Source organism: Trichomycterus rosablanca, chromosome 14 (assembly GCF_030014385.1).
Source record: "Trichomycterus rosablanca isolate fTriRos1 chromosome 14, fTriRos1.hap1, whole genome shotgun sequence".
Lineage (NCBI taxonomy): Eukaryota > Metazoa > Chordata > Actinopteri > Siluriformes > Trichomycteridae > Trichomycterus > Trichomycterus rosablanca.
In genome coordinates, this window is record NC_086001.1 from 4478954 (window position 1) to 4491125 (window position 12172).

Below are 12172 nucleotides of genomic sequence, written 5' to 3' on the forward strand. Positions count from 1 at the left end.
AAAACAGTAGCCGGCAGGAGTCTGAATTGATTTGACAGCAAGAAAAAAAAAAGCATTGTTATTAATGGTCTTAGACCTTTGGCCCCCAACTGTATTTGTTGTGTGCCTGGCACGGTGGAGCAGGGGTAACTCTGTCGCCTCACAGCACGAAGGTCTTAGGTTTGATTCCCCGACCGGCCGACCATGGTCCTTTCTCTGTGGAGTTTGCATGTTCTCCCTGTGACTGTGTGGACTTCCTCTGGGTGCTCTGGTTTCCTCTTACGAGTCCAAACACATGCAGACAGTTGTGATTGTGTGTGCGTCTGACCTATGATGGACTGGCGACCTGTTCGCCCAATGTATCGCGCCCACAGCGACCCCGACCAGGATAAAGATTTGAGTAGCTTGTTTTACCCTGACCAGGATAAAGCGGTGGTAAAACAAACAACAGTATGTGGTTTCAGTCGCTTGTTTGTTATATTGTGTGCGTCTGACCTATGATGACCTGTTTACCTGTTCGCTCAATGTATCGCACCCACCGCGACCCCGACCAGGATAAAGGTTTGAGTCGCTCGTTCATTAAAAATCCACACTGTAATCTTACTGGCGCTCAGTAGGTGGCAGTGATGCGCATTAAGCTGTTCTGCCGACCTCGAGGAATAAAGTGAATCGCAGACAGGCGTCGGTTTCGTTTCAAAAGACAGCGTAGTTTCTATATAGGTGCCCTACATAGTACAGGGTGTAATGACTATCTAGTGCACTTTGTATTAAAGTAGAACCTGTTTGAAACTGAACCAGCGTTGATATTCTCTACGCGGAGGCTCAATGCAGCAGATGAGTGTGTCTTCCTGTAGCAGTTGTATAGATCAGTGTCAAACGGTTTGTAATTTTCATTTTGAATTAAACAGCAAAATGTCGGAAAATGCAGTTGAAAGTACCGGAGATGTGGCGTTGGACAACGCCGTTAAACAGTGGTTAGAGTTTGACAAGGTGAGTAGGTTGTAAACATAACAAATATTTATCTTTAACTGCTGTAAACTCGGGCTGTATTTCAAATAGCTTCATGCTCCCTAACTAGGTTGCCTATATTGTGTACTGCGCAATTATCACTACACCCTATGTAGTGCACTTCAATACTCATTAAGGTGCAATTTGAGATACAGCTCATGGTTGTAACAGAAAGCAGAAGAGTAACCGTTTCTGACAGTTTAAATAAAGTCTTTTAGCACTTGGTGTAAAACTATATGGTCAAAAGTATTTGGACATCCCTCGGAATGACTGTGATAGTAAAACAAATAATGCCCCTCCAGCTTTGTGACAGCAGATTAGGCAAGAACCCATTTCATGTTCCAGCATGATTGTCTGTCTGTCCACAAAGCAGGGTCAGTAAAGGCATGGTTTGACAAATTTGTTGTAAGGGAACTACAGTGGACTGCTCAAAACCTGACCTCAACCATACTGAACACCTTTGTGACCAGTCTTTCTCGTCTAACAGTCTCTGACAAATCCACTTTTGACCAAATGGACACAAATTCCCTCGTGTTCATGTGGGTTTCCTCCGGATGCTCCGGTTGGAGATACAAAACTGTCCATGACTGTGTTTGATATAAACTTGTGAACTGATGAATCTTGTATAATGAGTAACTACCGTTCCTGTCATGAATGTAACCAAAGTGTAAAACATGACTTTAAAATCCTAATAAACAAACAAACAGAGGAAATCTGTCTGGGGTTCATGTTTATCCCAAAATTTTACAGTACAAACAGACGAGGCACAAAATAAAACAATTGCTCAAAACACAAAGGATGGTAAATCTTGACTGACTCGGTCTTTTACATTTTACATGGTGATGAATTGGCAGTGTATAAATTATCTCTTTAATTTCCTTTGGGATCAATAAAATATCTATGTATCTATCTGTCCGTCCGTCCGTCCATCCAATCTACCTACCTACCTACCTACCTACCTACCTACCTACCTACCTACCTAACCTACCTACCTACCTACCTACCTACCTACCTACCTACCTACCCACCCATCTACCCACCCATCTACCCACCCACCCATCTATCTATCTATCTATCTATCTAGAGGTTGCAAGGATAAGAATTGAGAAACAAGGGAACAAAGAGACATGAATCAAAGCTAAATACATATTAATTGAAAGGTCCTCATTTAAAAGCGACGTCACTTACTGATGACACATGTTGACACGTTGAAACACAAATGACTCTCACTTCTATATACATGTTTGGGGTTTGGAACAATAACTACAGTGTCCTGTGCAGTTCTCGTTGTAGGAGCTGCACTGGTACACTTGGACACGTGAAGCTCATTCAGGTCTAAATGCCAACAGTCAGCATCTGATTAACAAAATCGGAAAAGGAAATCGGTCGGTTCAGTTGAATAACTGAGGTGTTTATGTGCGCTCGAGTGAATGCATGTTGCCGTTAAGTGAATCTTGTCAGTGCTTTATTTAGTATTTAGTGCATGGCATGTGATTCCAAGACACTTTCTTTGTACAAAAGTGAAGCAAAGTAAAGACTGATTGTTGCTCACGTGATGAAGGTCAACTGCACGAGCCGGACAAGAACATGATGTTGCTGATAAAGGAGAGTAAAATGTTTATTTAGCTTTAAAGCATTCGTTCTGTCTCTAACAGGATGTTCTCATTATCTGTCATCTTGTTACCCAAACTATTAAGATTTATTACTTCATCTGTATGTTTGGTGTGTCTATCCGTCCGTCTGGAAAAATTCCAGTATGGCGTAACGTCGTTTTGCTCATCTCTCATGTGAAATATATGAAAGCCTGGTGTTTAATGATGTGCTTGTGACATCATTTTTAAACCCTGCCAGATACAAAATAGTCCATGACTGTGTTTGATATAAAATTTGAACTGATGAGTCTTGTGTGATGAGTAACTACCGTTCCTGTCATGAATGTAACCAAAGTGTGTAAAACATGACGTTAAAATCCAAATAAATAAAATAATAAATAAATATTAGGTGCTCAGCAGCACTATGGTGTATTTCAAACAATTCATTACTGTTTTTTGTGTCTACAATGACATTTTCTTGTAATCAGAACACCAAGACCGCGTCATGCGTCCGGGAGATGGTGAAGATGGGAGCCAAAGAAGAGCTGCGCAAGTGTTTCGGTGCTCGGATGGAATTCGGAACAGCGGGGCTCAGAGCTGCCATGGGTCCCGGTGTCTCTCGCATGAATGACCTCACCATCATACAGACCACTCAGGTAAGAGAACACGCACGGCACATGATCTGCCTGTTATACAGCCGTTGGTTAGAAAACAGAAACTCTTATAGGGCCTCATTTCCATAAAAGTTGGGACAGTAAGTAAATATGATATTTGTTAATGGCATTTGTTCGACTGTCCCAACTCTTTGGGCATTGGGTTGTATGTCTTAATAGGAAGAAACATACTATGACACTGGTGATATAACATTACTTAACACGCAATAGGAAAGGTGTTATATGTACACAACAGGTACCAAAGTGAAGATTACAAACCAATATCAAATTTTAAGCAATAACATAAACATCAGATGTTATAACAGATTATATCAGCACTGTAATATAATAATAATTCAGAATATATAAACTGTGTTCATTTGGGGTGGCTCGATGGGTAGCACTGTTGCCTCACAGCAAGAAGTTCCTGGGTTCGATCCCCAGGAGGGGTGGTCCGGGTCTTTTCTGTGCAGACTTTGCATGTTCTCTCCGTGTTTGTACGTGTGTGTATGTGTGTGACTGTGTGCCTTGCACCCATTGAAAAGCTAGGATAGGCTCCAGCACCCCCCTGCAACCCTGATTGGAAAAGCGTTTAAGAAAGTGAGTGTATTTATTTGGAGAATCATTTCTTTCAGTGAATCTCTCTCTGTCTCTCAGGGCTTCTGTTGCTACCTGGAACAGTCTTTTACTGACCTGAAGCAGCGTGGCGTTGTGATCGGGTTCGATGCCCGGGAGCACGCGGCCAGCGGAGGGAGCAGCAAGCGATTCGCCTCCCTGGCTGCGGCTGTGTTCACCAGTCGAGGAGTTCCTGTTTACCTCTTCTCGGTCTTCACTCCCACACCGTATGTGGTATGTACAGTATATCAAGTGCACATTTCAGAACATCAGTCTTGATATTAAAGTGCTTAAAGTTGTAAGACAGTCAGTATTATTAATATTTACTTTTAGAAACACCAGCTTTCAGCTAACTAAGGGGCTGGGATTAGCGGGTTGGTCTCAGTCAGGTGTGTCAGAGCTGGAAACACTTCCAGTTTGAACTGTTACATGCTTGTACAGCATTAGCACAGACACAAGTGGTGGCTGAGACCTGAAAAGAAGTTCATGTCTCTCGTCAGCAATGATCAACTTTGTCATCCGCAGTTCCACATACAGACACGTTTAGTCCATATGAACTTTCCCCCTCAGACCCCAGTTCATACTGAAGTGCACTTTGACTTCATCTATTTTTTTTTCTCCTTTACACCTCTGCAACAGAGACTTGTTAGTTTTGCACTGAATCTACAAGGCCTCTGTAACTAACAAGTACTGATCAGAGTACTCGTCATCCCTTTATTTATTATTTTGCATAATTCATATTTCAATCCATATTTTTCTATTTCATTTATTTTGTTCTACTAAAAATGTGTTTTTTAAAGCTTTTTCTTTTTATTCAATGACATTTTAATACTGTTTAATACTGACTACTGCTGTAGTTTGCTTTATTTTTATTCCTTTTGCATCTTTTATTATTGTATAACAGTTTATTAATTCATTACTTCCGTTTGTTTTACTTTTATTCTTGTTTTTGTGTTGATTTTTATCTTTCCATGTTTTTTAAAATCTCCTCTTCTCTTATTTTATCTTATTAACATAAATTTTTTCTATTCTTTTTTGTTTATGGATTTCCCCTTTCACCAATCTAGTCATATCCAAGACCCTTGACCCTCAATTGCTCAGACGATATACTGTCACAGTATTGTAAGTTGCTTTGGATAAAAGCGTCTGCTAAATTCTGAAAATGTAAATGTAGGCGCCTGGCTGGCCGACAGCAAAGTTAAGATTCGAATTTAAGAGCCTGAGATCTCAGAACTGGTGGGCTGGCGTGTAAGAGAGCTGCTTCACCGGAGTGCTCAACGTTTTGTTTACTTTTCTCTTTACTTTTTATTCTTTCTTTCTGTCTCCACTCATTTAATTTTCTTTCTTTTGTCTCTCAGCCGTTTACTGTGTCACATCTGGGCCTCTGTGCTGGTATCATGGTGACGGCCTCCCACAACCCCAAACAGGACAATGGATACAAGGTACAGTCATGCAGGCTTCAGTTTCCCTGATCCATTCTTAGCTCTATTTTAATGATTTCCTGAGCATCCCGGGTGTTTGTGTCTTTATCTGGTCCTGATTTGACCGTTTTCTTCTAGACATAGTTCAGTTCACACATGACGGTTTGTCGTGTGTGTGTGTGTGTGTGTGTGTGTGTGTGTGTGTGTGTTAGGTATACTGGGAGAACGGTGCTCAGATCATTCCTCCTCATGATAAGGGTATTGCAGCGTCCATAGAGGAACATCTGGAGCCATGGCCTGAATCCTGGGACTCACAAGCTGCCCTAAAGAGCCCCCTGCTCAAAGACCCGTACCAGGATATACACAAAGAATACCTGCAGTCCATCCAGCAGCACTGCCTCCACAGGTACACCCACACTAACACAGCATCAAATCTCAGTCTTCACTTCTGCTTGCACACTTTAAAGAGCTGCCTGTCTTTCTGTCTGATTATCTACACTACGTAATTGATATTTTGGCTCCCCATTCTGCTTATAGATGCTTTAAAATTATTTAGTTGCACCTTTAGTGATGCCTCCTTTCCAACAAGTTTGTTTTTTGCTTGGCTGCTCTTGTATATACGGGTCGCCACAGTGGACCTGGTATGCTTGGCACAGTTTTTAATGCCAAATGCCCTTCCTGACACTGACAAGTGCACCTCACAATGGCTAGGCTCCTTCGCATAAGCCAATATTGCCCATGCAGATGCATGACTGGCTAATAGCACAGCTGAGATTTGAACCCTGTATCCCCAGATTTCAGCAGTAGTGGGCTAGTCTACTTTACCACTACACCACCTGAGCACCCGCCACCTATCCAGCAAGTCAGTTCATCAAATTGCTGCAATAATTTGGGGAATAATTTGAGTCACACTTATTGTGAAGAGACCTTATCGCCCAAAATCAGTGTCCAACCCCAGCTGTAGCAGAATGACAGTGAATTCCTGCATTCATGTTCCAAAATCTAGTACAAGGCCCCCAGAAAGAGCTTGTATTATGCTGTTATGGCAGCAATGGGTTCATAAAGGTGTATTTATATGTGTGATAAGTGCATAACTGCGTGTGTTTGCTTTCAGGGACCTGAACAAGCGCTCAGAGGTAAAGATCGTACACACCTCGGTTCACGGCGTGGGTCACGTGTTCGTCCAGGCCGCTTTCAAGGCCTTTGACCTTCATCCCCCATATGCTGTTGAGGAGCAGAAAGATCCTGACCCAGAGTTCCCCACTGTGGTGTACCCCAACCCTGAGGAGGGAGCAGGAGTGCTGGTACATGCACACACACACACACACACACACACATATATATTTGTAGTATTTAGCAAATTGCATGATTTTGATTGTGTGTGTGGTGTGTGTAGAATCTGTCTTTTGCACTGGCGGACCGAGAGGGAGCCACTGTGGTTCTTGCAAACGACCCTGATGCAGACCGGCTGGCCATGGCTGAAAAACAACCCAGGTATGTATGTATGTATGTATGTGTGTGTGTGTGTGTGTGTGTGTGTGTGTGTGTGTGAGAGAGAGAGAGAATCTAGCTGATCCAGGTTTACGTCTCAGCAGTGCTATCGACTGGCCAGGCTTCACACAGACATGATTGGCTCTACCGGGACGTATCAGAAGAGAAGAATTGAATCTCATTGGCTGGCGATGGTGTTGCATTATGCATTATGCACTGATTCCGTCTCTTCCTGCCGGTCTCTCTGCAGTGGTGAGTGGAGAGTCTTCTCAGGTAATGAGCTCGGCGCCCTGCTTGGTTGGTGGACGTTTCAGTGCTGGAAGCAGAAACAAGGGGAAAGTTTCAAGACCTCTGTGAAGGACGTCTACATGCTGGCCAGCACCGTCTCCTCCAAAATCCTTCGAGCCATTGCGCTCAAGGAGGGCTTCCACTTTGAGGTTCGTCATCCTTTCACTTATTGTGACAAATGGGGTGTCCACATACATTTGGGCATAATGTGTATGTTGTTTTAAAATTGCATGTGGCCCTTAAGCAAAAAAAATAACCTATTATTGCCTCCCATCCCTTAAAAATGGTCTCTTCCATGCATTGTTAACATTGGGGGGAGCTTTGCAGGAGCACTTAAGAATTTTCTCTTAAGGCTGTCACACACTTGCTGCAGCTTCATTATCAAACTCCAAACATACAAATACATTCTTAGTTTTCTTTTCTTTAATGCCTACCTTCTTTTTTATCTTCCCTCCCCCTGCTTTAGGAGACTCTGACTGGATTTAAATGGATGGGAAACAGAGCGAGGCAACTGCTGGATCAGAAAAAGAAGGTTCTGTTCGCCTTCGAGGAGGCCATCGGTACGAGCAGACACGACCACATCATACGAGCTGTCAGCTAACTGTTAACAAACATTACACTAAAGTCACTACACAGGAAAACAGATCTAATAAATTAATTATATAAAGGAAACTATACGCTTCCAACTTTGCAGCTACAGTTTAGGGAGCGCCCTACCCTGTTTCAGCCCTGATTTCAGCTTGATTGAGCCCTGACCTCAGTCCCACTGATCTAAGGCTTTCTTGACCAACATCAGTGATTGAATGGGCACAAGTCCCCAAAGACATACTTCAAAGTCTTGTGAGAAGCCTTCTCAGAAGAGTGGCTGCAGTTAAAGCTGAAAAGATCACAAAGTGGTCACACTAATTTAGTGCTATTTGTTTTTAAAATTAGGTATCCAACAAGCTCCTGGTCAGGTGTCCAAATACTTTTGGCCGTGTAGTTGACTTCATAGGCTAAGAACCCTTCAATGGGGTTCCTCATTGTTGCCGCATCTGCGGCCTCTACAGACCGATGAGTAACCCTGTTTCAGCTATTGTCACTCCCCCTGTTCCTGTGTAGACACCCAGCCGGCTGATAGCAGAGCTGAGATTCGACTTCGAGAGCTCGTGACGATTACTATTTACATTCGTGGCATTTAGCAGACGCTTATTATTATTGCATGCTATGTAAAAACTATTGAGGGGCAGTTGTAGCCTAGTGGTTAAGGTACTAGACGAGTAATCGAAAGGTCGCTGGTTCAAGCTCCACCACTGCCAGGTTGCCATTGTTGGGCCCTTGAGCAAGGCCATTAATCCTCAGTTGCTTAGACAGTATACAGTACTGTAAGTTGCTTTGGATAAAAGCGTCTGCTAAATGCTGAAAATGTAAATGAAAGTCCTCTGAACTGACTGTGTTTCTGCAGGATACATGTGCAGCCCAGCAGTGCTGGATAAAGATGGTGTGAGCGCAGCAGCTATCGCAGGAGAGATGATCTCATACCTGGCCACCAAAAACACCTCCATCTCTCGGCAACTAAAAGCCATTTATGATGAGTACGTCTCCCTCACTCATTCACTCACATAAACAGTATCAGCCTCCGTTTTCCAGGATAACATTCAGCCTTTCCTCTCTCAGACACGTCCGATTGTGTCTGTAAAGCACCCGATCAGATCACACTGACCAGCTTTTTCTCTTTTGTTTTGTTTGTCTATGTGCAGATATGGCTACCACATTACCAAGAACTCGTACTTCATCTGTCATGACCAGAACACCATCAAGCAGCTGTTTGAGCGTTTGAGGAACTACGAGGGTGAGAACACCTACCCTAAAGAGTGCCAGGGCTTCGGCATCTCAGCCGTTCGAGACCTCACAACCGGCTATGACAGTAACCAGCCTGATCACAAGGCTGTGAGTTCATTTAATGTCTCACCTTTACGCACATTCGTACACCAAGTTACTTCTGCTAATGATGGTCATTACAGATGGTTGAGTGCTATATTCCGTTTTCCACATCTGATCAAAGGTTTTATTTGTAAATCTGCTCACTGAGCACTTTTTTAGGTACACCTATCTGGTACAAACATTGATTATTTTATAAGCTAAAGTTATCATACAGATTAACTCTGTGGGTATACAATTAGTGACTGTAGCCCAAAACTGCTGCATCTGATACACTCACACATGACCAACACACGCTGCCATGTTAGTGCCATTGCAGTACTGTGAATGGCAACCCAAATATCACCTGGTCAGTGGAGGTCCTTTTGTTCTGATAAATGAAGTACAGGGGGTTGCAGTGTACAGAGCAACAGATTGGCTACAGCCAGTAAATGTATACCCACAAGAGCATATATGGAAGCTGTAGCTTATAAAATATTTAATGAATGGACGTACCAGATAGGTGTACCTACTAAAGTGCTTGGTAACGTAGATTTCACAGGCATAGATCTATGAGTTTTGCGCTGTAGTTGATACTGTGTCTTGTTTACAAGTTTGCCACTGAGTGGCTTTTGCCGAGTATTATGTAAAAGGCGTAAACGCTGTGGTGAGCAGAAATAGGTGCCCAACCTTGCGGTGAAATGCTTATAATGTGAAAGCAGTTTAAGGGTAGCATGCAAGTGGTTTCTAGATATATTAATAATAAAATTTAACATCAGTTTTTTTTTATTTTTAAGATTCTTCCAACCAGTAAGAGCAGTCAGATGATCACCTTCACCTTTGCTAATGGTGGAGTGGCCACCATGCGCACTAGTGGTACCGAGCCCAAGATCAAGTACTACACCGAGCTGTGCGCTGCTCCGGGAAACAGGTGTGTGTGTGTGTGTGTGTGTGTGTGTGTGTGTGTCTTTTTGAATGTTTTTGTATTATTTCCCACTGAGTTCACAGTCTCCCACAGTAATCCAGATTGCTGGTTCAAGCCCCACCACTGCCAGGTTGCCACTGTTGGGCCCTTGAGCAAGATCCTTAACTCCTAATTGCTAAGACAATATACTGTTACAGTACTGTAAGTCGCTTTGATTAAAAGCGGCTGCTAAATGCCGTAAATGGTAATGTAATTCACAATTTTTAGGCTGTTTTGGCTACTATGTATGTGCAGGTTTTTAGCTGTTTTTTATGGTATCAACTCTTGAAGTTTGCCTATGAATCACTATCTGCATCTTTGTTCTGCATGTGCTACAACAGTGGGGTAAAGTATTGCTCCAGCAGTGCAGTATTCACCCCATTTACTAAGCTTTTGGCTAGACAGCTAATACTAATATTGGTAGGGTGTTAAGAGTTTTCAAGGGTCATCAGAGTCTGATTATTACACTCTCTCTGTCCTCAATCAGAGATTGCTCGATCCATGTTTGCCAAAACATTTAAAGAATGCTGGTGCGCTGACCAGAATTATGTGATTCTACTGGCCGTTATCTTCCAAAATCTTAAAAGTGGTCTACATAGTTTGCTTCCTTCCAGTTAAAAGATGGATAGATGGATAGATAGATTCCTTCTAGTTGGAACTGACTCTTTCTCACCAGACATGAATGTGAACCTCTGGCTCTCTTTCAGTGACCTGGAGCAGCTGAAGGAAGAGCTGAACAGCTTGGTGGACGCCATTGTAAAGCATTTCTTCCAGCCCGAGCAGAACAACCTGACACCTCAGCCCGAGTGAGACGGGGATCCTCAAATGGAAACATGACCCAGGCTCATATTGATTAACAGTTCTGATCACGGATCCCTCAGTGCCTCTTCACTACCTGTTCTGATACTCTGGTTTTACTTCTGTTTTTCATTTCCTTCCTTTACAACTCGACTCAACATGACTGAGCTGATAAACGGCAGCGACTGGTTGATGGTACAGAAAACATGTTTAAGCTTTGCCACTTGCATCCATGGTCCAAATGAAAGTGAGAGCAAATCCTAGATCAACACTTTCATTCCAAGCCAGACCCACCTTAATAAGAATAAACCCTCAATGAGCATTTTATTAGGTACACTTATCTGGTACGTCCATTTATTGATTACCTTCACCTACAATACAGATGAATGTACTTACCAGATAGGTGTACCTGATAAAAATGATGATACCAGGAGGGTTAAACACAGTTGTGAGGAGGAAAAACCATTGTCACATCTTCACATCTTTATCCACAGTCTGGACATTGTACATAATTACATTGCATTCCATTAAGTATCTGGACTTTCTCTATTTATAAATCGTCTCTGCTGTATTAGAAACAAAACCAACAGATTTTGCAGATGGGTGACAAATGAATGTAAAATAAATCAATCTGTAGAGAAACATGAAGAAAGTGTGAAGATGCTTCCAGTGAGATTGTGCTTTAGGATACTAAACGAAATAATTAACATTCTATAAAAATGTCCTTGTCCTATTACCTGTACCTTTTTCAACAAGACCAAAGCTCTTCTGGCTGGAAGCTGGCAAGTCCTGTTTTCTTTAGGTGGAAGTTTTGTGCTATACTTTAGTTTGCTTTAGTCGTTGTGGTTATAATAGCAGAGACTTAGAAAGCTGATGCAAATACAAAATAAATAAAAAGAGTTAATTATCATTTCCTTTTTTTAACACTCGCTTTATCTTGCTTAGGGTCCAGTTTCATCAGGAAACACTGGGCACAATGCAGGGCTTCGGCCACCTCCATTCCTTCATGTCTGTGTAGACGCCTGCCTGGGTTTGAACCTGGAACTCAGCGGTGTTGGGTTAGCGTTAGACTTTTGGGTTAGTGCAGACCCAAAAGTGCCAAACTGACCTGCAGTTTTAACACATGAGTTGCTGTGATTTCTGAGTGAAGCCTTAACGTTGCCATTAATATTTGGTTATGAAAATGTTTTTATTCTTGTCTATTTTCATGGCAGCTGATGGATAATATATTAAAGCTGTTTAATTATTACTTATGAGTTTTTTATGTCTTGTACCTGTTTTTAAGGTCTTAGCAACGCTGCTGAATAAATTACACTGGTATTAATGCGACACAAAATACCAGGTCACTTCAATTTCACTGTCATCGCACTGCACTGATCCCCCACTTAAACATGGTCTTCTAAGCAGTGGTTCTATAACTTTGCTGATATATTGTGCAAATCAGATGGACAACTTTTTACACGT

At 42.3% G+C, this 12172-nt stretch overlaps 1 protein-coding gene across 1 annotated transcript; it reads left to right on the forward strand.

Moving 5' to 3' along the window:
- Positions 1-827: 827 nt before the first annotated feature.
- On the forward strand, positions 828-11957 carry pgm2 (phosphoglucomutase 2). The gene is made up of 13 exons (XM_063008308.1): positions 828-969; positions 3068-3235; positions 3890-4081; positions 5206-5289; positions 5481-5674; positions 6383-6572; positions 6665-6762; positions 7010-7196; positions 7514-7607; positions 8492-8621; positions 8787-8976; positions 9744-9877; positions 10618-11957. The coding sequence occupies exons 1-13, from the start codon at positions 892-894 to the stop codon at positions 10718-10720; spliced, it is 1842 nt and encodes a 613-aa protein (XP_062864378.1). The 5' UTR covers positions 828-891; the 3' UTR covers positions 10721-11957.
- The last annotated feature ends 215 nt before the right edge of the window (positions 11958-12172 follow it).

Coding starts and splice junctions, on each gene's coding strand:
- pgm2 (XM_063008308.1), top strand. CDS start 892: ATGTCGGAAAATGCAGTTGAAAGTACCGGAGATGTGGCGTTGGACAAC. Junction 970..3,067: donor AGTGGTTAGAGTTTGACAAG/GTGAGTAGGTTG, acceptor TCTTGTAATCAG/AACACCAAGACCGCGTCATG. Junction 4,082..5,205: donor TCACTCCCACACCGTATGTG/GTATGTACAGTA, acceptor TTTGTCTCTCAG/CCGTTTACTGTGTCACATCT.